The sequence below is a fragment of the Mycteria americana genome, chromosome 3 (genome assembly GCF_035582795.1).
Source record: "Mycteria americana isolate JAX WOST 10 ecotype Jacksonville Zoo and Gardens chromosome 3, USCA_MyAme_1.0, whole genome shotgun sequence".
In the NCBI taxonomy this organism is placed as follows: Eukaryota; Metazoa; Chordata; class Aves; order Ciconiiformes; family Ciconiidae; genus Mycteria; species Mycteria americana.
The window spans coordinates 109111617-109139545 of NC_134367.1; the positions used below are offsets into that span (position 1 = coordinate 109111617).

Sequence of the window (27929 nt, forward strand, 5' to 3'; positions counted from 1 at the left end):
TGCCTTCTGAGGCCCCTTTAAAAATCTTTCAGGGAGGCAGAAGAAAGAAGAACAATTCTTACGCCACAGTTTACTTGTCCCAGTATCTTGACAACCCCAGGAATTGTTCTGACTAAAAAAAAAAAAAAAAAAAAAGGCTTTGATTCACTAGCTCGATAAATTATTTTTATCTAGTGCTTACACAAAGTTTCCTCTAAATTTTGTCTGTTGAAATTGTAGCAGCAAGTGCAGTCTGTTACAGCTTCAGTGGCATTCCAACTCTCCATCCAAAGAGCTTTCATTACTAATGTTTGCAGGGAAATGTCTAGGACTGGATAAAAATACACAATTCAGCGGCTGCAGAAGTTACCATTTAACCAGAATTAGATGACTGCGTGAACGTGCTTTTTGAACCCTGCATCTACCGCCCTCTCGATACATGTATTTCTTTTTTCTCTTCTTTGAGGAAGCCATCTGAAAGCCATCTCAAGGGCGACTTGAGACAGGCAGACACACAGGGGGATGACACTTGGTGAACCTATTTTTTCACATGCTACCTGAAAACTAGGCTTTATTCCTTGTGCACATGTAAGAAGCTGATGACTGCAGCACTGGCTCGAGTTGAGAAGGCTGCCCTGCGCCAGGGTTACTATTATATTATTACCTAAAGGGTACTTCTCAGGGTTAAAGCAGCCACACTGTTTGCTCTTTTAAAATACGTATCTGGGGACGAGGGACGGGCTCCAAGCGTTTTTGTGTCCAACCCCAAGGCTCCGCAATAGCCTGCGGGTCACACGAAGCAGCAGGTTGGCAGAGAGGTGTGCAAGTGAGCTCCCTTCGTTCTGCAGCTCCCTCTCCTCATTAAAAACCAGCTGAAACAGCATTTCACACGTGTACGCACGCAGCCAACCTGTACGCATCAGGGCTGGGAGAACGGTTTTACTCCATTAGCCGCCCTCTCTGACAGACTCCCACGCAGCACTGAGAGAGTTCAAGGTAAATCATCCTTTTCGCAGAAAAAATCCTAAGCAGCACACCTCCACAGCACCCTCACATCCAGAACCGGAGAGGCTAACACAAGGGACCTTTACCGGTACCTCTCGTGCGTGTTAGAGCATGCACTGTGAACGTGTGGTTTCTGGTTTGAGGTGCTACGATTAGAGCGGGGGAGAGCAAAGCAATCGGTGTAGGCTCTCACCTCTCGCACTAGGTGTGTATTAAACACATCGCAATTAGCATGCTAATTATCCGTGAGAAAAATGGCCTGTAAAGCCTCCATCCCTGTCTTTTCCGGGGGCGGGGGGGAGGGAGGGAATATACTTTCCCTCAACTTGCTAGACGTTGCCTATATCTCACAGTATTCAACTTTTTTTTTTCCCCTTTTGCAGATTTCTAACAGGTTTTTCAACTTAAGTGCAAGCCACTGCTTTGCAGACGTAGGACTCTGAACAAAAGGCTTACGTTTCTTCATTCTCCTCTCCGTTTCCCTTGGAGTCATTGGCAGATCACTGAAGGTCCACGGGCTGAGGACGGCCGTGCTACGTTACAGAGCAGTCTGGGCCGGCGCCCGCCCAGGGTACCCTCCCCACAGCGGGCTCCCGGCGCACCCCTGAGCTCACTTCCAAAGCCGGGAGCCGGCGAGTGCCCTCGTCTCGGATGCCAGCCGGGGGTGACAGCCTCCACATCGCGGTGGAGAACCCACGTGGAGAACCAGGAAAGCTTTACTCACATAGTCCCTGGTTCCCCAGGGCACCCTGTATACCTTTGGCGAGGCGTACCTTTGCTAAGCAGCTTGCCTGGGCAGTCTTGTGAGAGAAAACAGGGTTGGGAGGCAGGCAGATGAGTACAGAGAGAGCGTGAGAGCGTGTGTGTGTGTGTGTGTATGTGTATTTGGGGGCCAGGGGTTGTGCAATCTTCCCCACACGCAGCTGTGACCTTGTCCTCGCCTATTTAGATGTCGTTCTTGGGCTCATGCCCTGCTTACCCAGTAAAACTGGGTATGATTTACTAGGTGTTGGCCTTAAACAGGCTGTGCAAAAGAAATCTTGAGGTTAAGGCAGTTCTCATCCCTGCTCTTTCTCCCTCCCCACCCTTGTTCATGGGAAATAACTTACTCACAGCGTAACATCTTGATCTGATGCTTCTTTCATGGTCTCGTCCTTGCCTGTTTTGTGACCTGTACCTGATGCTGCGTTGAGACCTCCAGGAGCAAAGACTGCATTTGCTGTGCCACAGTGCTGGTGTCTTATTAACTGTATTACACTTCTGCAACGTGAGTTTAATAAACTGAAATGCAAAAATATTTCTCTACCTTTTAACAAGAGTAATTGCAAGCTGTGGTAATACAAGGTCTCAATTTTTATCTGTGATTTCAGCATCGTGAGATTTACTATTTGCACAGAGGTTAATACACATACAAAGACACTGAGCGGCGCAGAAGAGATTGATTTTGTGCTTACTGGATTCACCGTCAGCTTCCAGATAACACAGAAAGCTGGGAAGGCTGCTTTGGCCGGTGAATTGGAGGAACTAATTGGATGCGCTCTTTCATCGGGAAACAGCGTCCAGATCTGAGCATCACACTTTGAACAAGCAGCTGCATTTTAATCTGGAGAGAGTTCATAAAACCACCGACCTCAGGGACCCTGAGGGAGTGGATCTCATCAGAAGCTGCGGGTGATGCACAAATCAAAAGCTACAGTATAAACGCACAAGAATACGCTTTTTCTGAAAGCCCAGGAGACTCCAAGGGCCCTAACGGAGTAAGTTCTTGCGAACTCAACGCAAAAACCCCAGCCGCCATTAATGCTCCCACGAAGCAGTCCTGAGACTGCTCTGACCTACATTGCTCTACCAGCCGCGCTCCAGCTTCAATTGGGCTCCGCAGAAGGGAACAGGCAGCCCTCGGCTCTCGCAGCGGCAACGGCCGAGGCAGCATCATTAGCAGGACTGGCAGCCCACGGAGAAATAATTACGCGCATTATTATGAAGCAGAGACAGCGATGGCAGGCTCAGAAGGCAGTCCCATAATCAAGTGAACGTATAGATAAGAACAATAATAGCGTACAGTAACTCAGAGGAAAATAACAAGCAGGTTATTGAAATATGCTTCAAGGAGTAGAAAGATCAACTCAGACAGGAGGGAATCAAAGTGGCATTTCTTCTGATTGAAGTTCAACCCCAGCTATAATCTATACATTCAGGGTTAGGTCCAATTCAGACTACCAACAGAAACCCCCCGCCCGTCACCACTTCAGCTAGATCACTTCAGACCTCAGCTTCAGTAGAAATATTTTAAAATGTGAAACAGCATTCCAAAAGCGTTCAAAAGTGAATTTTTCTTTAGACCATTTTTGGGTTGCTAAGCAAAAGATGTAGAAATCGTTCTGATTGAACCTTAGACCCGAGGGGCAGAATGACAATTTAAATATTGATTCCCCCCCCAGTTGTCATGAGTCACTGGACCTGTCTGAATTATGCCACATTGAAATGTATACTTTATAAGGGATTTTTAAAAGTATTGGTAGTCTTCAGGAAATGAAAAGTTTTAACATACTGGAAGTTATATATGAAAAACCAGTAGCATCCCATCCCTTTAACGTTACAGCTGTGGCCTCATCAGCTGCACTTGATAGCAAGTTGCACAGGTTTTGATTTTGGGGTGAGATACAGCATTTTATGCTAAATCCTGAAGCCCATCAGTTTTTGTTGTATCCCATTTACAGTTGATCCTTCTAGACAAACATGCAGCAAACCTTTAGAAAAAAGGAATAGAAAATAGCGGTGTCCCTGTAGACTTCCTGGGTGCAGGTATGCCTACAGTCCTCTGTAGATATGTGGACATTTACTGCTTGCTTTCCTCTCCTCCCCTCCCCCAAAATAAGCATCACGCACTTAGATGTCATGTTTTTTAATTTCTACAATTCCAACAACCGGGGCAGGACCTTTCCAGCAATGGGGCTTTTTTCCCTCCTAAGTATTGAGCAATTCAATAAATAAAATAAAATAAAATTTAAAAAAATCTCTGGTTTGAGTTCAGTCAGTTGGATAAAATTCAGATCATCCCCTATCAGCACGTCTGGAAGCTGTAGGCGGATTGCAGGACGCTGGACGCGTAACAGATGCTCATGGGTGTGGGCATCTGCATGCGGGCACCGGCTATACATCCAGGACGCCCGCACCCATTTCTGCACCTAGGCTGCTGGGCTGCGTGAAGTCAGACCTTCTTCCACGGGACCTGGATTAACAAGGAGGACTTTACGACTCAAAGCAGAAGAGATGGTGAATACGAAAACGGCGATTCAGGTTCAGTGAGAGTTCACGTAAAACGCTGGTTTAAGTTTTCAGGTGGAGCCAGACGCAATGCGGAGTCACGCCCTTTTCAGAAGGAAATGAATTTGCTGGGGTTCGTGAGGCTGCGCCGAGCAGCCGCCCACGCTGGGGACGTGGTGTGAAGGTTTGCAGCGGCATTTCCAACTTCATTCAGCTCTTGCTCACCCTCAGGACAAGCTGGTGGCATCTCAAAGGTGGGGAGGAAATGGCCAGGGCTTTTGTCCAGGTTTGGGTTTTGTTTGGTTTGGGTTTTTTTGGTGCTATGGCAGATGAAAGCTTTTGGCAGCGCACATAAGTAGCTGTCCCAGCGGCGTGGTTTCGGTGCTTCAGATGGCTTCCTGTGCGCTGCCACAGCCCCTTCATTTCTCTGCGTTAGTGCCGAAGTGCTTGCCATGCAGCGAGGACTTTTGTCAAAAACAAATGAAGTTTCAGTAAGCTGTCAGGAATCAAACGCCAGATGGTACAGCAAGAGTTATTTTATGATAACATATTGGATCATTTAGGTCAACATTAAGCTCCTTTATGCCTTTTGTTATTCTGTTCCAAAACGGGTCTCGTAATGTTCCCAAAGCATAATATACTGTATCAGAGCATCAGTCCTATTGAGTTGCCTCAATAAAAAACTCAGACACTAGTTAGGATCAGATTCCGCTCTATTAAAATAGTCTGAGTTGTGCTGGGTTTATGCTGTTGCAGCTCTGAAACGTAACGCAGAAAACAGTTTCATTTATATAGCACCAAGACCGTGCGCAATAGGTTTCACAAAGCTTCATCAGCTCTTTTCTGGATAATTTCTCTATTGTTTCCTGCTGTAGAAGATAAGTTACATGTACGAACGGCTCTTGCAACTCCACAGATAAAAGGTAAACAGCATTTTTATGATGCCTTTGATTTATTCACCAACAATATGTTTACTTGCCAAATTATTATGCAGTACAGCAGTAGGACCATCTAGCTAATTTAGTCTTTCACTACTATAATTATAATATATATGTATATATTTTCTATACTAATCTGAAACACTGAACCCAAAGAGTATCTGTGCAGGTCTGCTATGCTAAGTTAAATTTTTTCCAGTGGAAAAAGATATATTTCAGAGTATTCACTTTTTCTTTTTTTTTTTTTTTTTGCAATTGCTTAATTATACGCAATATATTTAATGCCATTCTAGATAAAATATGCAGCTTGAAACCCAGCATACAATCTGGGTCTTCAAAAGACACGGGTACCAGACAGTGCTGCTTTGAATTATATGATAAAACGAGCTACAAGCACTTTCCAGCTCCTAATACAACTGCTTCTCATTTACCACTGACATTGTATATAAAGAGAGGCGTGAATGCATCTTTTTACATTACCTCCGGAAGAGTGAATCCCTTCTGTGTTTAAAAAGCAGATGTTGCATTCTTTCGCGTGACGTGCAATTCAGATGACCCTGTATCTTTTCTGGTTGGGAGCCTTCGGGGAGAATAAAGAGTAGTTTTGCTTGTTTAGTTTAAATCACTGAATGTTTACCTAGAAAGTAACTTCTTTCAATATTTAAAATAAGCTGAGTCCCAAGTGGTGAAATACAATTCCCCAAACTTGCATGGTATTTGGTGGGTTTTCACAGCAATGTTAATTCAAGAGTGATTTGCATTACATCCGTTCTCTCTTCTACGCATCTGCATCAATGACTTAAACCTCCGAGAGGCTGCACGTGTATGGATGAGCGCCAGGGAGATGCTTACACACACAGCTGGAGACGCGCTCGGTATTCTTCAGGTACCTCCTTTTGCTTGCATTGCTCCTTTCTGAGAACACATTGCTTGTTTTTACAGTGTCTCAGTGAAAAATACTGAAATTACCTGGCCTGACTAGGGAAACACATTCACGTGGTTCAGCCATTTTTCATCTGTGCCAGATCTCAAAGAAAGGTGACTTCAGCAGGGCTGAGGTGTTCTAGGACTGACATTGATTCAGGGAAAACAAATCCTTAAAATAAATAAGTAAATAAAAACCCGTGAGATTATTCCATGATATTTAAAGCAAAGAATTAAACTTGTAAAGTGGATTTCAGGGAAATTCCAGCTGGAACAAACCCGAGGAGTGCCTCATCCAACCTCTGGCTCAAGCCAGGGTCAGCTGTAAGGTCAAGCCTGCTCACTCAAAGCTTTAAATGTCCTTGATATGGCATTTTAAATGGTCAATAGAACATTCTTTAGTGGCTGCACTAATACCCAGCTATCCCATCTATTGTCACTGATTGTCACTGATGTCACTTATAAAATATGTAGAAGAGTCAAGTTGAAGACCTTTTGTTCCTTGGCATGTCTTGGTACCTACCCAGCAGCTTCACAGAATTACTCAAATCAGAAGCTGGTCATTGGAATAAAATTCCACAAATCCTGCCCCACCAGCACCCCTCCCAGGGGTCTGAGTCTTCTTGGGCTTAGCACAGAAACAGAACCACAGCATTGCAAAGCGTGAAGGTATTGCTTGACGCAAGCAGAAAGGCTGGACACGGCGGATGCTGATCACTGCGTTTAACCCACCCTGGTAAATGCTGAGGCATACAACGAGGGGCACGATAGAAACCTCAAGAAACAGCCACACTTGGAGCATCCTGCCTGCCGTTTGCGCTGCCTGGGTCCCGAGACCTGCTGGCGCATCCTGAAGCATCTCAGCTCCTTCCATAAGGAAGGGACTAGAAAAAGGGGCTTGGGTTTCGGTTTTGTTTTTTTGTTGTTCTCTTTTTGAAGGTTTAGCATAAACTGTTGCTTCTTGATACAAGAAACCTGGCCAGGCACAGGCATCAAAAGCCAGCAATCAGCAGGCACCAGCAGCCATGTCTAGGGAAGATCAGGCTCCACCTCAGCTGGAGTATTTTCTTGGTCAGGTCTCTGGCTCTCAGTCTCTGAACATCCTCACACTTTTCAGAGAAGGAAAGAGCAGCGCTATTGCTAGCAAACTAGCCGGATGATACGAGCCTGTCCTTGAAGAGGCTGTGGGAAAGCGGTGGAAGAACCCATCTGTTTTTCTTGGCCTACGTTAGAGACAGTTACTCCGTGATAGGAGAAGCCTAGCTGCAGCAACACTCCTACCTGCTTCCAGTTAGGCAGCCTGAGAAGCCTGATAAGGCTCAAAATGCCGTGCTGGGGCTTGACAGCGGTGGCCTATGACTTATCCAAGGAGCAGCTTGCCACAGCAGCAAGGCAGGCAACACCACGCCCCAACCTCCCACAGCTGCCCGAGGATCTTGACTTTACTTTTTTTAAGTGAAACTTACGGTTACAAAGGCACCATAAAGGAGGTGGGAGGGAGACCATGTACTGTGGGTCATGTACTATAAGAAAGGTTGAATGACATGGAGTGGGACCTTCAAATCACAGAACAATAATTAACATATCACCGCTTCTGAGGACAGTTGTGCTGGGCACAGGAAGGCAAGAAAACGCATTTATGTCTTTACTTAGAAGGGGGAATAGGAACAAGGCAGACATTTAAACAAAAAACACGGCATCCATGCAGTTCCTGGACATCCTATGAACTAACGGAGCCCACTAGCTTCTGGAAGAGATGGAGAAGGACACAGGAGAAAAACACTCTCCTACCAGGAAGAGAGACAGAGAAGCCTCCCCTGGGCTCTTGGTTTCTCAGAAGGTAATTTCTCCACGCACGACGCCCTCGGGGAAGGAGGCATGTCCACAGGAGTCCACCCCTTTTTTAAGGAGTCTCTTTTCCTTTGTAATCCCACTGATCTCAAGCTGGATGATAGAAACCTACTTACGTAGCACCCAAACCACCAGCTACACAGCAGTCAGGGAACTGAAACAAATTCCTTGGGAGAAAAAGAGCCAAAAGGAAGAGCTCCTTGAGTAACTATGGCCCCCATGGCCGCGTATTGCCAAGCCACAGCCTGAGAGAGATGAAGCCTTCATCCTCTGGAGATGCCGGTTTCTTTCCATTGACTATGATGTAGGCTGAGTAGCTTAGAGTTGAAGGTCTAACCCAGGTGTGAAAATGGAGATGGTGCGTATCACTCCTGAAGCTGTAGGTTTCCTTTAGGGCTGTCAGCACTACCCTTGGGAATTAACACTCCTGATCTCCTGTTCCAAGAGGCAGTGATTTCTTCCAGCCACGCCTGGGAAAAGATGCTTCAGCACCACTCCCAAGGTGCTTCTCTCTCTCTCTGTGGACAGAGCAGACTTTTAGGGAGACTGCAGATGGCATTTGTTCTGCAGCAAGGTGCTGAGGATGCAGTAGCTCCCCAACACGCACCACTGTGTATTAGAACCAACGTTCAGCTAAACAAATAATATTCCCAGGCTCCTATCAGCGACAACTCTAGCTTTACTAGGTCCCCAAAGCCTTTCTGCCTTACCAGCCTCAAACTCTACTGTACCACTTGTACATCTTGATTCTGAACACATTGGTGGGATTAGCAGCTCTCCACAAGGCAATTTCCTGTGAACTTAGATTAATTGTATGTTTACGGCACATGAACGTGTTGCCTCATGTCAGGAAATAACATAACTCAAACCACAGAACCAAGATTTCCTTCTCTCTTTTTTTTCTTGCAATTTTAGCAGCAGGTTTTTGGGTCGGCTCTTCGAAATACAATGGTGTCACCATCAGATTTTTGTTAGAAGGTAAAACACATTTTTTTTTTACTGGTTGATTATTTGAAGGATGATTATTTTTGCCTTTCAGAAAATTCTACCTGAACATAACACCAAGGGCTGAGATCAAGAGCCATTCAGTCACTGGAGTAAAACGAAAGAAATAGAGGAATCCTTTAACAAAATCACTTAGAAGAATGAATGCACTTGAGTAAAAGCATCACTAATTTGCACCAACTGCACATTTGACAGAACTGAAGCAGCAGCTGCAGACCTCTTCTCCTTTCCCTCCACTGACTATTGGTATTTGATGGTACTCTACCACCATCACTTGACATTTTAACTGCTCCTTTTGTAACACAACCTAGTATATGTGTATGCTCAATACAAATTTTGGGCCACGGGCAAAGCAGACTAAACACACAGAGTACATCTTGCTGCCCAGAAACATGAAGTCTACTCATCTGCGTCTTTTCCGCTCTTGAAAAAAGCGGAAGCCATTGTAATTGTGGGCTTAAGTTAAGTAAGAGTTAAGATTTATGGATGAAAAGCCCATCAAGAATTAAATTGCTTTGCTAGACTAAGAAAATAGCAGGTGCAGATGTAATGAGAGGAATGACCGTAAGTTTCTTGTGATATCCCCTATACAGTTTGCTAGGAATATTTAACATGAGTATGAAAAACTCCTTTTAAAAAGCCTAATCTTGCAATCCTCATGCAAGCAAGGCTTCAGTTTTGAATGAAAACTAAAGGATTAGATCCTCTAATCAAAATCTCTTTATTGCCACAGGCTACTTTGTGTTCTTGCATAGAATGTCTATAGACAAACGTAACAGAAACGTGGGTATGGATGGGACCTCCAGGCATCATCCAGTGAAACTCCTGCAATGAGATGGGATCAGGGAAGCCTTGGTCAACATCATTGAGATCTTACGATAAAATCCTCCAGTGAAGAAGAGTGCAAGGCTTTTGTAACCCATTTCAGGATTTCACCCCGCGAAATAGTTTTAAAGCTTAAATAAGTAATTTTAAACTTAAAATTATTTGTTAAAATTATTTTAAATTAAGATATTTCTTAATAACCTAGGTCTTCATTGCATCTAATGGAGATTATAATCTTACTGAAAGGCAGCCATGGAGAACATGGATCTTCATATCTTTATAAATAAACTTTTCATATTGGAAGACCAGTGTGCCTTCTCAGTCGACTCTTTTCTAGAATCAACATATCTGGTTCTTTCTGGTTTTCCATTAAGGTCATCCTAGCTCTCCCACCTCCCTTATCCCTTGACTAAATTCAATTAATTTATTCCCCTCCTCCCCAGTTCCAGGTAGGATGGAGTGAATGCTACCCATGCCACCTGTATATTATGCTTTTAAATACCTCTCAGTTATTTCACAGGGGTCTTTGTTTTGTCTTTCAACAAATACTACCTCACAGGCTCCCATCAGGTGGGACACCCAGCTTACTCCCCCTGTTTTCTCCAGAGCATCCCATTCAAGTCAACCCCCCACCCACAGCACCAGGTGAATGTAACGCAACCATGTCTGTGTCTCTCTCTTGCACTCAAGTATTCTGCAGTTCCTCTGCACCGAATGTCACATTTAGATTTTAGGCCATCTCTTCAATTTATCAGACTTATTCTGAACCCTCAGTCATTTATTTAAAATGACTAAAAGCAGCGAGCCCAGGACAGATGTTCATCTGGATTCCACTTGACAGCACGTTGTCTTCCCTCTCCATTTGGGCAGGGAAATAAATACTCCTTGAAAGTATCTTCTTCCTTTCTTCTTCCAAACCAGTTTGAGCCATTACCATAACAGTAGTGAGCTCTAGACTACACTTCCAACTCCCTTATGTGGTCTTGTGGGACACTCCTGGAGCACCATTAAAGTTAAGATACAATCTTAAGCTCTTCCTCCTTATCAAATAAGCAGATGACCTCATTCAAGGAAATGGTTTGGATAGGCTTGTTCTCTTCAAATCCACAATAGCTCTTTTCTTCTTTTCAAACAAAATTACTTTTTGAATACTTACAATCACACGTTTTAATCATTTCAACATCTTTTGAGGATCAAAGCTATACTCATTCATCCCCAATTCCTCCACTCCTCCTTTTTCAACCCTTTTCTCATTGGTAGTATGTGGACTGTGTTACCAAAATCAGCTGGTACAGACAGCTTTAAACAATGATTTATGTTCAAACATCAAACCGCGTATTTCTGGCACCTATCAAACACACATCGTAAGACAAAGAGGCTGTGAAGCTACCATGATGTTAATCTTTTCTTGCAAGAACACCGCCATACCTTAGAAAAGCCTTTTTCCGTACAGTTTCAGTTTTACTGCTGCTTACAGTGCAGTTGTGCTGCAAAAGAGATTTATAAGAGCATTGTAAAGCATCATGCTTTTCACATTGATCTTTCTAAGACTTGTTCATTTTACAAACTAAGAGATGACTCTTCCAATTGCCAGTCCTAAACTTTAATCTTGCCCCTGGAAGTCAGCCGTTTCTTTTCTGGGAACCCCACCACTCTCAACAGCAATTAACCTTTATTAGCAATAGCAATCCCACAGCTGGAAATATCCCACCTCGCAGTTCTAGGGGCAATGCAGAAACCAGAGTGTAGATCAACATTACATCGTTGGCTCTGGAGGATAACAGGCACTAAAAAAAGTCCTCCCGAAAGTGTAAAGGCATTTGAATTGAAGTGCAATATTCTACCTTTGCTTACAGTCAGGAAAAGAAACTAAATTATGAACATAAATGCAAGCAGTCAAAAGGAACTGCTGGTAAGAAGTTACCCATTTTAAATAGTGGAATTAAATAGGCATTAAAATACCCAGCCCTTACTCTGGGGCTTCTTCTGGAAATTAAAAACGGTGCTGACCAACAACGCCTGCCGCCTGGCAGAGAGGAGCCGTACTTGCCGTCCCAGCAGCCGCACATCAGCTGGGAGGACAGAACCACCCCTTCTTTCCTCTGACTTACCCCAAACAGGTACAACCCTGTCTTCAACTCTCAAACGTTTCCCTCACTGCTTCCCAGTTACTGTTTCATGAGACTGCCTCTGCCATCCATGACTTTTTTTCCTTATCCCTGTCTTGGTCCAGCTTTGTCAGTGATAACTTGACAAAGTTATGTCTCTCTCTATCCCACACAGACTGCCATTTCATCAGGCCCTTTATAGCCTGAGATCTTGGAAAGATTTTTGTTCATTTTTTTTCATTTTAAACAGAATCTTGTTTAGGAATAGGGATCATATGCAGGAACCTCTTCTCCTAATTGCCCCATCGTATTTTTCCTGAAGCTAGCAGAGCGTAAACACAACCCTCCCCCCCCCCCCTTTACAATTAAGACCTCTGTTCCCACAGACCTTATTTTTCCTCTTCATTGGCTCCAGCTATTTTACACATTTCCCATGACATAGCACAATATTGGGCATTGTATCTGGAGTGGAACCGCCCTGCGATTTACTCCAGCTGCTGCCTTTGCTGGGTGATTTCACAGCAAATGATTATTTGCTCCTTAATATACAGTCATGTGAGTAACACTCCTGTTTGAGCAGTTTTGGGGGGTATTTCATAGGCTTTTATTTTTCAATTGCATTCTTGATACTGGAGTAAGTGCTTGGGCATTTGTACTACTGTGTCCTGAGGCTCGTCAGGTATTTTTTCTACTTGTTTAATGGCAAAGAGCATTATGCCAAGCAGCATAGTCCACATGACCTGCCTCCTCCTCCCCCCTCCTCCATAACTGCAGACAATTTTTCCATTCATTACAGCATTTCTATTTTTGGATAGAACTGAAGGAGATCCTGATATGGTGGGACTCTGGCTGTAGGGAACGAGCACAATACTAGTATATGATTGCTAATAAAGCCCCAGTGAAGTATGGTGAGGCGCAGGTCTTCTCCAATCTAAACCTAATTACTATAACCCAAATCACCTTAGCAAAGATTTGCAAAGTAGCTCCATATCTAGAGGCTCAGAACCACTCTTTGGCTGATGAAGCTCACCAGAAAATTCCCACCTCTGCCCTGAAGTGAGCAGAACATCTCATCTGCTGCAGCCTTGAAAGCTCGGTAACTCTGAAGTACTAAACTGTGGACCAGAGTACATAAAAAAAAAAAAAAAAAGAAAGAAAGAAAGAAGAGAGACTCCGAAGCTCATATATATGACTGGTAGTGTAGAAGTGTCTCTCAACTCTTGAGTCAAAGACCCTTTCTTTATACAAACCCGTATGAATCCCTTTATTCCCCAAAACATACAATTTAAATATACAGCACACAAAGGAAATACCATGCTATGGAAGAAGGGTAATTGAGGCATCAGCAGAAAAGAATGCAACTCCATAATCAGCATTTAGGTACTTAACGGTATAAAGTACCATAAGCGAGAGAAAGAGAGAGAGAAGTTGAGAAATCAAACAGTTGAAGTCAAGGCAGAAAGCCAGAATACACAACTGGCTCCTTAAAGAAGGCTCACCCTGCTCCAACAGTCTTAGAACGCGATGAACCTGTACCTAAGATAGCTTCATGTGGCTTCAGACAAATGTCGTTCTCAAGAGCAGCCTCGGGGCCCTGCCTTGTTTGCACCAGGCTGTTCTGAAAGGCTGCGGTACGCAGCACAGTCAAAATATTAATAGAGAAAAAGCCCCTCTGATAGCCAAGAGACAATTCCTGATTGATGTACAGGGAAAAGCACTGCATTCTCTGCAGCCCGAAGGATGGAGTTGGAGGTGAGGGCTGTTCATCAACTGGCATTTGGATGAACTGGCAGGCCTCCCAGTGTAGGGCAAGGGGGTTCTAGGTAGGTTTATGGTTCTAGACCAGGTTCCAGATCACATGCTAGGTCAGAGGGCTGTTCTAGATCCGATAAAATGGAAACTTTAGTAACTGCTTAGTTCAGCAGCCTGGACTTCATTAAACTAAGTACCTTTCTGTAAATTGTCGTGGTATTGGCTTCGTATTTCTTCTGTATCTCAAAAGGCCAACAAGAACAGTCAAATCTTGAGTTCACAAGAAGCTACAAAAAGTCTTTTGGGAATATTTTGATAGTTGCACAATGAAGCCATATAATTTGTGGCAATTTCTTGAGTATATTCTACTGGTTTTTACAGTGATCCAACTTGAAAATAACATGATTTGTTATCCACAAGGCCTTAACACTGCAAAGGAAAGAAATCAAGACGGCTCTAAGATCTTAAACGAACACCACCCACCCTTCCAACACAAGACCTGCATTGTGCCAGCAAGCTCCATTTGCTTTGGAAAGAAAAAACGCTGAAAATACACTGGCCATGTAAAGCTTTTGTGCTTGTATTATACAACAATCATCTTTATCTTCACAGCGCCTGGGAGAAATTTAGGCGTCCGGTTCTGTACTGTTCCCTACTATAAGCTTTGCATTTTTTACATATGACAAAATTGATCAATTTTAAGCATGACTTGCAAGAAAATAATTTCACTTGACACCCTTCACATTCGCTTCTCACCCTGTCCTCCAAAAATCTGCATATCTTTTGTCATACTGACGATTGATTCTATTTAGGAAGGTGAAGAACTAGAAAATCTTATCTAGGACACCATAAAACTGCAACTGTGAAGACTGAGCAATGGAAAACAGTAAATGTAAAAGTTTCTTTAAACCCATGCAAACATTGAGTGAAATAACCCAGTCCCCCCTCTGAGCGTATTTAGGCCTGTACATTCCCATGTATTATACATTTATTAAAAGTGAAGATAGACAACCTTTACAACATGCTTAACCGGATAAGATGAAGATTTGGATGTTCGCATCTCCAGAAACATTTCAAATATATAACCAATGGCTACAAAGATTTGGGCTCCTACATTTGAAAAAAATACTAGTCTTGAAGCCATGTCTTTTGGCATCAAACGAGATTCCTGCAAGCCTCACCGTCAAGCGGGCGACAAGGGCAAAACGCTGACATGAAAGGGGCAGTTCATCCTTAGCATCATGCTCGACGCTCTGCTCTCCCTACAAGCTCTCTGCTCACCCTTTAGACGGTTTCTTTGCAGCCAAACGCTGAGACCGTGCGTTTGGAGGAAGAGCTGGCACATAAACCAGCCACATCCAACTTCTGTCTTCTGTTACCTGACAAGATTAGAATAACTGTGAAAACAGGGTGAGTCCCACCGGCAGTCTGCTAACACTGCTCACCATCACTAGCGCAACTATTGAATGCTGTAGCGGAACGGTATACATCGGGTTTTGTTCAATTACAAAAATCAAGGCAACCAAAGTACTAAGAAAAAGCAGCTCGCTGTAGCTTAGGGGAAGGACGCTGTCCCAGCAAAGCTGGGAGCACAATCCAGAATCCATACTGTGCATCCTTGACACAATACTGTTTTCCAGGTAAGGTCAGACAACTTCGGTCCTCCCCTCCGGCAGCTGCAGCACAGAATTTAAGTTTATAAAGCCACAGCTAACTTTGAATTAAGTCGTACTTTGTAAGTTAACTAAGAAATGCCTTTTTACTATAACAAAGCCTTTTTAGCTTAAATAAAAATGCCTTCAGGCTTACAGGGTTAGTCTCTGCCGCTGACATAAACAGGGTTTTGTTAAATTTGGCTATGCTGTTTCTAACTGCTGGATGATGGCAGGCTCAAGAAAGAGCCGATGAGCTCAGTATGGCAGCACCGGAATGACCAGCACAATTATTTCCTACTGCAACCTAGGCAGAAATTCTTTCAGCAGCAGTATTTCAGCTTTTAGGTTCTTGTTTTGCTTAAATTGGAGTTGTTCCCTCAGTAGTACGGGGCAAATAGAGCTTATTTCAAGAAAATACAACTTATGTGGTAAACATACATGAGAAAGGACATAAAAGTTCACAAAGGAAGGAAAGCATTTTTCACATTTAGCATTAAATCAGGCATCTGGAGGCCTAAGGTTTTGGTAGGAAGGTTAAGGTTTGCTTCACAAGGTGGTTATTGGTATAAACCCAGGCCCCATCACAAAGAATCACAGAATCACAGAATCATATAGGTTGGAAAAGACCTTTAAGATCATCGAGTCCAACCATAAACCTAACACTGCTAAAAACCACCACTACACCATGTCTCTAAGCACCTCATCCAAACGTCCTTTAAATACCTCCAGGGATGGCGACTCAACCACTTCCCTGGGCAGCCTGTTCCAATGCTTGATAACCCTCTCGGTGAAGAAAAATTTCCTAATATCCAGTCTAAACCTCCCCTGGCGCAACTTGAGGCCATTTCCTCTCGTCCTATCACTTGTTACCTGGGAGAAGAGACCGACCCCCACCTCTCTACAACCTCCTTCCAGGCAGTTGTAGAGAGCGATAAGGTCTCCCCTCAGCCTCCTTTTCTCCAGGCTAAACAACCCCAGCTCCCTCAGCCGCTCCTCACAAGACTTCTGCTCCAGACCCTTCACCAGCTTCGTTGCCCTTCTCTGGACACGCTCCAGCACCTCAATGTCCCTCTTGTAGTGGGGGGCCCAAAACTGAACACAGTATTCGAGGTGGGGCCTCACCAGTGCCGAGTACAGGGGCACAATCACTTCCCTAGTCCTGCTGGCCACGCTATTTTTGATACAGGCCAGGATGCTGTTGGCCTTCTTGGCCACCTGGGCACGCTGCTGGCTCATATTCAGGCGGCTGTCAACCAACACCCCCAGGTCCTTCTCTGCTGGGCAGCTTTCCAGCCACTCTTCCCCAAGCCTGTAGCGTTGCATGGGGTTGCTGTGGCCCAAGTGCAGGACCTGGCACTTGGCCTTGTTAAACCTCATACAATTCACCCCAGCCCATCGATCCAGCCTGTCCAGGTCCCTCTGCAGAGCCTGCCTACCCTCCAGCAGATCAACACTCCCGCACAACTTGGTGTCGTCTGCAAACTTACTGAGAGTAAGAGGTTGGAGGTTATTCCCATCTCCTGGCAGTCCCGGCTGATCAGCTGCCAGACCAGCTAGCAGAGACAAAGTAGGTAAAAAAACCTATAAATAGGCTAGAGAAACTGAAATGCCTTGTTCCTGCCTCAAAATCCAGCTCAGGCTCTGCCACGTGTGCAGTAGGAAAGGACAACCTTGGTCAACAGTGAGAGGCTGCTGAGGGAGAAGAGTTTGGGAACCCTGGAGGAAGAACATGAATCCATATCTGTGTGTCTACCTTTAAAGGTGAATTTAAGCCTAAAAAGACGATGGCTGAACAGGCATCCCCCACCTTTTCTGAAGCTATTTGAAGACTAAAAACACCTGAAGGAAGTTGTTCTCCAGATTTTGAAGGGAACAGTTCAATTAACAGTTCAGCGATACTTCAGCTGCACCGTAGGATATCCCCTAGGCTGGAACTGTGATGACTGCGTGTCGTGGTTTAACCCCAGCCAGCAACTGAGCCCCACGCAGCCGCTCGCTCACTCCCCCCGCAGTGGGATGGGGGAGAGAATCGGAAGAGCAAAAGTGAGAAAACTCGAGGGTTGAGATAAAGACAGTTTAATAGGGAAAGCAAAAGCCGTGCACACGAGCAAAGCAAAGCAAGGAATTCCTTCACTCCTTCCCATGGGCAGGCAGGTGTTCAGCCATCTCCAGGAAAGCAGGGCTCCATCGTACCTAAGGCTACTTGGGAAGACAAACGCCATCACTCTGAACGTCCCCCCTTCCTTCTTCTTCCCCCAGCTCCATATGCTGAGCATGACACCATATGGTGTGGGACATCCCTTTGGTCAGTTGGGCTCAGCTGTCCCAGCCGTGTCCCCTCCCAACTCCTTGTGCCCCCCCAGGCCACTCGCTGGTGGGGTGGGGTGAGAGGCAGAAAAGGCCTGGACTCTGTGTGAGCACTGCTCAGCAGTAACGAAAACATCCCTGGGTGATCAACACTGTTTCCAGCACAAATCCAAAACCTAGCCCCATACCAGCTACTGTGAAGAAAATTAACTCTATCCCAGCCCAAACCAGCACACTGTGAAACAAAACTATTTTGATTTTTCCTCATTGTTCTACACGTCAAGCATCTAAATCCTTCTGTTGTTAAAAGCACGCCATCACAGAGCAGAGACTTTCCTGGTTTCTGCCCTCTCTCAAGCACTTGAATGACCTTTCTACAGCACCAGAAAAAAAATCAGTACGCCATTGCTAGAAAAAAACCTACACATCTTACATTCATACCAAAAAAATTAGTATTTATTTCAAAAAGAAAACTGATATTGCGCTGTATCAAAATAGCACCTCTTCTAAGCAGGAAAGCATGGATATGAGGAGGAAAAGAAAAGTTAATCTGTTATCACCAAGAAACCTGTAATACAAGCTTTTTTTTCTTTTCCCTCTTCCCAAACCAACATATTTTCAAGAGGAAAAACTGAAATTAACAGGAGCATGAAATCTATATGCAGTTCATAAAATCTAAAAGGACCATTTTTAAGTCACTGTTTGCAATACAGACTCTCAGCCCAGCTGTGATGCTTCTTTGCAGCACGGCACTGAAGTTTTCCTCTGGGAGCACGAGCTTTGGCAATGACATGTAAAAAAAAAAAAAAAAAAAAAAAGAGACTCAGAGATAACTCGGTAATTGGAGCATTTTCATTTTTATTCCTTTCTTTTAAAGCAGACATCAAGCCATTTCTGAATTATTAGCGAGGAACTTCTCCATAAAAAAAAGCTGTTTTCCTTACCTCTAGCAAATTTAGTACTACTGAAACTCCGCAGCAGAGTTCAAAAATCCCCCAACGCCTGTAATGGCTGCATCACCCTGCAACGCTGGCTCCAAACCGCACCAGCCGCCGATGCTATCCAGCTCCTTGCTCAAAAAGGAGACGTTACTTGTCAGTAATTGCTCTTGGTTTATTCCGTATCTGTATCTCAGTTATTTAGCAAATCAATTTTAGTTTAGAAATACTGCCAAATGCCTTTTATTCTTTACTCACAGCATACTATAGTCGCTATAGCGTAGTCATATTCTAGTATGTGACGTTACTAGGACATTGATAACATGAAACACCATATGTAAGAGGCATGCCGTTCCGGAGCATATAGATTGGAAGTAAGCAATTAAAACCAGTTTGAGCCATTCTGTTGCACCCCTGACAGTATTAGAAGCAGGATTCCCACCCTCCAGTAAAAAAAGCCATTTCCTGTAATTCCAGTTATACTTTATTGCTTCCATATTTTTCATAGATGCATAAAAAATGCTGGGCAGTATTTACTAGATTGTATAAATACAAGACAATTACATCTGATGGCTGGAAACATTTCAGACTAAGACCAAACTCTAATACAATGCGCATTGACTTCAGAGAAGCTGAGAATACTCAGGGCTTGAAGACGTGCAACATTTTTATTTATAATAGCTGACAGCAGAGAGAAACATTCGCTATTTGGGTCCAGTTAAAGCATGAAACCTATTGCTTTTAGAGCAACGTAGAGGGTAAATATAACGACGTATTTGCTCTAAAGGTTGCAGGCTGACTGATGGACACTTAAAGGCATAATTTCTTTCCCCAGAAGACCAAGGACTTCATGGCAATGAAGCTGCCCTTCAGCAGATACCTAAAACGTAATTAACAATTTATTACGCAATGAAAAAGCCGAGACTTTACTGCTGGCGCAGGCCCTGGCTGTGCTGGAGGCTTCAGCCAGGCTGTGCTGGGTCTGCCCGCACACCGCTCAGCCCTCGGGCTGTCGCACGGTGAGGCTCTGCACTTCGGGAGCGATGTTTCAGACCTGAACTCCTCTCCCTTTGTATTAGTCAAATACGGAAAAGACATGACTTCGGTTATATATTTCACCTTGCATTTCTATGCCGTTCAGAAAAAAATAAAAGCATATAAGTGAAAAGTAATACAGGAAGAAAATGCAGTATTTCATGAAGTGCTCATTCCCCGCCCCTTTAACGATTATTAACGATTATTAACATCATCACCTCTGGTTTTCCTCACACACAATGCTTGGGAACACATGAAACCCAACCAACATTCCTTATTTTGACCACGCTAAACATGCCACCATCTTCAAAGCCTTTTGCAACTCTCTCCCTTCATTTTCAAGGAAAGAATTTGCATTTTTGGCTGTCAGAAACCCTCTCTTCTGGAGTCCTCTCATTTGCCTACCACTACTGTGGACTTGTGATTTCTTTACCTACTTTCCCTAAAGGTGGTGGTGCACCTAAAGGTGCACCTAAAGGTGCACTACCCCATTCCCATCCCTAAGCTCATCTCTGGAGATCTCTACCTTCAGGTGACTTTCCGATGCACTTCCATTACACCATGTCAAATAGCTCACACGAGGGTTTTTCTTTCCGATCACCCTGTGCCGCTAGCTGCAAGTGTTAACGGAGCCCAGCCGTTCAGCAGAACTCAAACAAAACTGTTCGTTCCCGAACGAGAGCACAGAGCATCTCACTGACTCTACAATAAATTATTACAGTAGTTAGCAGCTCACCAAGTATTACACAAGTGAAACGAGATAGAAACACATTTGAAAAGTAATACAAGCTAACAGATTGAGTAAAGAACTGAAAACTCATGTTTTCAGTTACAACCAATAAATTGCAGAACCTGAATATTTTCAGCTTGCCAGTTATCATTTTGTAAAAGTTGTCTTCAAAGAGTGCTTTTTAAAAAAAAAAAAAAAAATTATTTAAAGAGTACTTGAAAGCTGTCACTAGTGTGTAGCCTGTGTGTTCCCCTGTCGTGTAGTTTGAGATTTGTGTGGGAATGTGACCTTGTGAAGACTTGATATGAGTTTGTCACCACAACTCCACAAATGTTTGCTTGACTCCAGAGTATCTGAGAAGATTATTTAAATCTCTGATGTTTTTTCTTTTTTTTTTTTCCCCCATGAACTAGAAACAGGACAACCAAAGCAGACTTAGGGGGCTCATCCAAGCAATGCTGCCTCCCAAAATGACCTGACCACACATTGACCTACCACGTTAGATACTCCAATCTCCAACTTTGCTTAGTGTCACTTACTATTCTCTTTAATAACAAAGACTTTAGGGGAAAAAAAAAAAAAAACAACCCACCACCACCAAAACAAGAGAAAAGATGACAAGCATTTGATTTCCTTTTACTGCTGGAATAAGGCCTCCTGATCATCAGACAAAGCCCGGACCTGCGCACCCCTAGGCACCCGCACTCTGCCTTTGGGTACACAGCATTCATCAGGCACTGCACTGAGGCACCCGAACCGCCAGCGTCTGACAGGATTGCACTCCTCGGCTTCCCCACTCTTCTGGGTGCAGCGGTCACCTCCTCTTTACATACGCTGCGTTAAGTCACGTAACAGTGCTAATTTCAGTTTTCTAAGTGGCAAACTCCTACTTGAAAAGTCACTTTCGGGAGGTTGAACATGTAAACTGGCGCCGTAACCGAGAGATCCACTCCCATACAACTAACAACACACAGCCTGACAGTAGGATATAAAAAGGTTCTCGCCTCTGACAACCCAAACACGCTGGCAAAAAATCTGAGTTAAAGAAAATAACGTTTAAGGCCATGTTATAGGCAGAATACAAAGCTTTGCCCTTCAGGTCAGGCTACGAGAAGCGTTGCACTAATGCAGATTGTTCCAGTTATTCTTGAAGCAGATCTGCTGACAAAACCAGCATACGCGACAACAGTCCTTCATAAATGCCAGTGTCTTTCTAGCATCACGGGCACCTGGCAGTATCAGCTAGTACTCCTCAGGGCTGCATTTCTGTAATTGCTCACTCTGGACAAGAGAAAGGATTTTTCACTTACCCTGTGAAGCCCCTTGACGGACCAACTCCATCAGGGCTGGGACTCCTCTCCGCTTCTTACGCTGTAGCGTGTTGTCAGCCTGTGGGACTGAAAGCCACGGAGAGCTTTTCTCATTAGCAGAGCAAAGATTACTGGGCAGAGATGGTAAGGCACGTTTTTGGCCAATTTCATCTCAAACGCGAGCATCGTTCATTAGCAGAGATAAAGGTCTCAGCCTAAGAGCCAAATAAAACTGTTTCTCATCTGCTGCAGCCACAAGGCTTCGTGGCAATGACAGACTCCCCTAGATCCACGTTCGGGAGGCACGGATGAGCGTGTCTGCACTCTCCCTTTCCTCGGGGCTACGTTTCAGCTGCTGGGGCTGGTTCTGCAGCACCACAGGACTTACTGAGCTACGTAGGGTCAAACTGGTTTCACAATACAGTACTGGGAAAAAATGTGAAGCAGCAGATAATTTACCTTCAACACAGAGGTAACAACCTTTTTTTTTTTTTTTTTTTAAATGTACTAGGCCTACAATGATGGGCAAGCAGCCTTAAGATTGCCCAGAAAGCCACCTCCGCCGACTATCTAAATTTGCAGATTCCAGCAGCATCCAGACTGGGTTCGAAACCTGTTTGTGAGTTTTCAGGCCTCTTGCAGCCCCGCTCATTGCTAGCTGCTGCCTTCCCTGCAGGTATCAGCCTACGCTGAACACTTCCAGAACTCCCTTACACTTTGTCTTCCTACACCCACTTCCTCGCTACTCTTCATGTTTCTCTCTGCCTGCGTCAGCAGCTTGTGCACCAACTCCTAGAGGCCCTGCAAAGAAAACCAGGATACAGTTCAGCACACTCACAGCGTAGGTAGTATAGATAACTTTATTGCCAAGTTGAAAAGTTGTTCAGAGAGTAGGTAGGGACTTAAGTGGCTCCAGCTGGCTGGTGACAAAAAATTACACTTAAGATTTAAGATGGTAAACATAGAATCATCATGCAAGATCACATCCAACTCCACCGTGCTTGAGCAGTTGCAGAAGAGACCTGCAGTCGCAAAGAGAAGTGAAAATGTCACACCAGGAACAGCTCTAAAATAGGTTGGGAAGGGAGGAGAAGGTGGTCCACATAACTAAACAACAACGATGGCAAAATTAAGCATCTGAACACAGAAAACTCTCAGCCTGCACTAGAGCTACAACAGCCAGAGCAATACAGTTCATCTGCAGTAGTTGCTCACCGCCTTTGCTGTTTAGCAGTTTATCAAAGTAGGACACTGGATAAAGAGTACTCGTAGAGTAAGATTCAGGACACCAAGCTCCACAAAATAAACGTTAGAAAATGCATTTATTGACTGAGAGTTCAACCGGGATCCATTTATAAAATGGAAGTAATTTTACAAAGCTCCATGACTTTCAGCATCACTGTGAGAACCAACTACCTGTGCAAGAATGAAGGTGCTGATTACCAGGTAACATGCACTAGTGCTGTGGCTTTAAGGTTTTGCTGAGCTTTCCCAACATCTAGAACATCAGCTACACCTCCTCTTCCATATCTTAGACAATTACGCCAAGTTTTGTGACACATTTTTTTATTAAGATTACAAACCTAAATCAACTTGAATATCTTTCCTGGCATAACATCGCAATTTCAACAGTCTTAGGTGACCATCTCCAAGGAACTAAAAAAAATATTTAACTCCTGTCAGGCCTTCATATGGGCTGACTTAAAGATATACTCTTTTGAATGTGTTAATATATACTGTGACAGTTGATTTAACAGACTGACTTCCCTCTCTCCATTAAGACTCTCCTAGATAGCATGTAACTGAGCATTAAATAATCCTCATCCCTTCCATACCCAAAAACCACCCTCTAAGACAAACGATTTAAGTGAACTTTAGGCTGTTCTTCAAGTACTTTGCACTGGCCCCAGTTCCACTGAAATCACGGACTCCTTCCCTTTTCACCTGCTATTACCCCCCCCCCCCCCAGTGATAGCCTACACAGTCAGGAAAATGTACAGTCCCCCAAAGAACTGTTAGTCTTGGGTACCAAGCAAATTTGGAAAACTTGTTTCCTTGCTCCCCATCAGCCCAGTCTTGTTCACCTACCAAACCAGAGGGAATCTTCTCGTGATTTTGCAAGCTTTGTATGATTAGTCGTAAGAGACACGCTGGCAAGTAATACTTAGCACTGGAACTGAGCCCGATTAAACATTTTCAGAAGAGCCTATGTGAAGTGCCGACAATCACCAGTTTGATCAACCACAGACCACCTTCCTACTTTTGTAATACACAACTTTAAAAAGTAGATACCATACATCTCTTGACACTGACAGACAGCTTTTGTATCACTGTTCAGAAATTTAAATCAGAAATTTTTATACTTGTTGCCTAAAGACCACCCCAATAATAGCAGACCATTTTAGAATCTAGTGATAATTTTATTTAAAAAAAACCTTTATAACTCATTAAGGTTGGTGCCAAAATTGGCATTGGGTCCAATGGTTTGCCAAAGCAGGATTATCCCATTATCTCTCTGAACAAAAAAGCAACAGCAGAGAAGCACAGCTTTCAGGATGCTAAGTCAAGGACATTTAAATGGCTACTCTCAATATTCCACTGTAAGACAAATTGAGCAAAACTGTCCTTAGTGTACAGAAAGCTATATTAATCTTTCATGGTAGGTTTTCTTTATTACCAGTATTGAAAATAAGTCATGAACATAAAAGCAGCGAGAGAAAAAGTCAGACTGACTGTAATTATTTTACCCCTGGTCTCGCCCTCTCCCTCCCTTCCAAGTTCTCCATGGATACAGAGACCAAAGTGTATGCTGTGTGATAATGTAAATTAAATCATACATTTTAAATGGATTTGAATTGATGTACAGCAGTTACCATTCATGAATGTTACAGAGTCCCTGCAATTACATTCTTTGTAAGGTAAGTCTTCACTTTTCTCTGCTGAATCTTCTGATGGAGAAACAGAAAGGAGGGGTGGAATCAAGGAGTAAGGAATGGTAAGAGTCATTAAAAATTTTGGGAATTCGAGTAGTAAACCTCAGGGAGTCTTCTACAAAGTTCCAGAAATAAATAGTGGCAACATGTATATATTGCAATTTTATTTCATTCGCTCAAACAAAACGTTAGCATGTAAGAAATTTAAAATGACACAGTATGATAAAAATAGCAGAGAATGAACTGAGAAACTAAAAAGAAGGTAAACCTAAATGCATGAAAAGTCAACATTCATTAGTGATCATCTTCAGTCTTTGATTGACACTTGATGCTCGATAACTTTTTAAAACAATGAACTGGAAATCATTATGACTATCTGAAGAGATTTCAGCACCAGCACTAAGATTTTTACATTCAGTTGGTTTGCAGTTGACTTGGTAGCCACTTGTCTAAAGTACAGGTTTATCACAGGTCAGATCACAGTGTTGAGGAAAGCAACGCCTTCCTGGCATTAGAAAGGATCCCTTAAACTGCCCTCAGCTCAAGACATCCATTGTACAAAAGCACAGAACCACCACAATATGGTTTTTAAAGAACTTAGTTACCAGTAAACAAAATAATCTTAGCTTCTGCAGTTCATTTTCAATACTGAAATCTCTGGAACGGTGCAACTGTCAGTAGGACAGGAAATATCTACAGTAATCTTTAATTCAATCTGATTTTCTGGAAAGAACCAATTCGGCAGTTTGGGATTACAGAAAGGATGTATGTAGAAGCAGCACAAAAGACGACATCTGTTCCTTTTTCTTTTAAACAGAAATCATGTTAATTGTAGACCAAGGCACAAAACGTTTAGTGCATAAGCCAGTTCCTTGCACAATCTAGTAGTTCAGCCTTTAATTTTGGACCACTTATACCCATTCACACTATTCCACTATGCTACTCCTGAACTCTCCTAGAAACAAATCAAACATGATTTCTGACAAGGGTAAACTTCCTTAATGCTCAAAAAGTCCGTGTAAAACAAAAAGTTACATCAACAAAGATGAAAATGCCTCCTCTTGTTTTGAGAAAAACAGTACTTGACAAGCTTACTATGGATTTTTTTAATGCCTTCAATAAATGCATGCAGAAAAATGTTTTTGTTTTTCTTTTTTCTTTTAAAAAAATTATTAATAAATGGAGTTAGGCAATATTTCCACTGTAGTCTTCTCTTAGAAGTTGAACCTATAGAAACAGGAAATGTTTGAATTGGAGAAAAATTTCCCACTGAAGCCTTTCCAAAGCTGTAAGTGCTGTTTTGCTTTGGTGTTCAGCACTTAAGACGGTATGTTATTGAAAGCATTTGTCCTACACATGGAGCTGCATATACTTTTAAGCTGAAACATTAATCTCTCCAAAAGTTGTAAGTAAACTTTTCTTTTGGATCAGCACAGATCCCAAAGCAAACATGGCACTGTTACGGCTGAGAAAAATTGACAGTGCAAAGGAAAATGGAAGATTTTGATCCATATTCTTTGTCCAAAGCACTACAGATCCAATTCACAGAATTTCTATTCCACTGAACTGTACCACATTAAAAAAAAAATTAAAAAAAAAATTTTACAAGCATAAAATCCGAAAACCCTGGAAAACAGAAAGGTATCATCTCCCCTAAAAATAATTCTCAAATTGTTGACCAAAACCAATGGCATACCATTGCTGTTTTTCAGGGTTTGGGTTGTGTGGAGCTGTGGGGTTTTTTGTTGGTTTTGAGTTTTTTGGAAGGAGGGCGGCAGATAAATTAGGAGGAGAAGGGGACAATTACTGTGACCTGATGCTCCGTCATTCTAAGGTAACTAACTGCTGTCCTGTTTCATTAAACAACCAAAAAAGGAGTCTCAGAAAAGAGTGAAGCAGAGGGTCATGGTAAAAAGGTAAAGGACAACGCACGTACACAGGGGCATCCCAAGTAATTCAGATGCCTACATGTTTGTTCTCTCACCGAGAAATGAGTTCGGTTCACATGGGAGTTTCAGAACCATTATGGAAGTATTACTGAATTTCAAATAGAAAACTGAAAAAAGATACAAAAGGATTAAGTACCTGGTTCCATTAACATGGTTACTGATAAAAGTCACGTTTTCCTCATTATTACACATGCATGTAAGATGAAGAAAAAGTGTAGAAAGTAATAAAAATGTGTCACCTTCCCCCTCCCTCATCCCGCATCTTTCTGGGCATAAATTAAGCCTTACAAATGAAAAGGCTACTCTGTGACATGCAATTTTTCTTTTAATTAAAAAGCTGGCTGTGTTGTGTTACATTACAAAAATGTCCACATGCATAAATCTAAAAAAAGCCCCAAAAATCTACTGTAAATCTACAACATACTAATGATTTACATTTGACTGCTGATTCGCATTATGTAGAAGTCTTAGATTTGGTAAAGCATCGTAACAATGTAGGAAGGCATCTACATCTTTAAACTCTGGACTGTGTTTGCTTTTTTTATTTTCCTATAAAATTGCATGAAGGCTAACTAGAGAGGCTTCCTATCATAAAATTCCAAAATCTTGATATGTCATCACTGTCTAGGTCATTCACTTACAAATATTGCCCTTTAAAAGCACGCATTTCTAATTGTTGCATGTTTTGTGAACTGAACTTCTACACATCTGATCTTTTAAATTATTCATGGAAATATCAGATACGATAGGAAGACAAACCTGAGATACATCTGAAGTACAACAGTATAACTTGCTAACTCCTTCATTAAGAAAACCTCTCTGAAAAGCCTTCCCAAGCTTTTCCCTGTTTTTTGTCTTAACAACAAATTCTGAAACATGTGCAATTTTATCTTGACATGAGTAGACTTCAAAGCACTGTGATCTTGTCTGATAGGTGTAGGAATTTCTGCATAATCATTACAGTAACTTTAAGAGTCTTTTCCACCCTGCTGTAAAGGTCAGAAAAAAGCTGCAAACTAGGAGGGGAATAGCATATCACCAGAGTGATGTGTCTGAAGCTTTTCAGAATAGGTTGTTTCTCCCTCCTTCCAAGTGTCTGTCTGTCTCCATTTTCTTCTAACAGCTCACAAAACGTAGTCAGTTTTATACCAAGTTAAAGAGTCACATCGGCTTAGTACTAGTCTTTCTATGCAGTATTCGACTTGCTGAGTTCCTGCCTGATAGCTAGAAAAAGAGAGAGAGAGAGAGAAGTTAACAAATCAAATAGTCAAAGTCAAGGCAGAAAGCCAGAATACACAATTGACTCCTTAACGAACGCTCACCCTGCTCCAACAGTCTTATCACATGAATAACCTATACGTAAGATAGCTTCATGTGGCTTCAGACAACTGTCCTTCTCAACCAGGCAGTACCCTTAT

The 27929-nt window shown here is 43.0% G+C and overlaps 1 protein-coding gene and 1 long non-coding RNA gene across 6 annotated transcripts in view; both read right to left on the minus strand.

Annotated features, from left to right (window-relative positions):
• Positions 1 to 3920: 3920 nt before the first annotated feature.
• Positions 3921 to 6488, minus strand: LOC142407247 (uncharacterized). The gene is made up of 3 exons (XR_012774857.1): positions 6159 to 6488; positions 5670 to 5769; positions 3921 to 4747 (listed from the first exon to the last, which is right to left on the minus strand). It is a non-coding gene; the product is annotated as an uncharacterized LOC142407247 (long non-coding RNA).
• A 14018-nt stretch (positions 6489 to 20506) lies between these two features.
• The window catches only part of ENAH (ENAH actin regulator), a 107303-nt gene continuing 99880 nt past the window's right edge, over positions 20507 to 27929 (minus strand). For all 5 annotated transcript variants that reach the window (XM_075496512.1, XM_075496508.1, XM_075496510.1 and 2 more), the window contains one exon: positions 20507 to 27735. In XM_075496512.1, the coding sequence (XP_075352627.1) occupies positions 27698 to 27735 (38 nt within the window). In that variant the 3' untranslated portion in view covers positions 20507 to 27697. The remainder of the gene's footprint in view (positions 27736 to 27929) is intronic.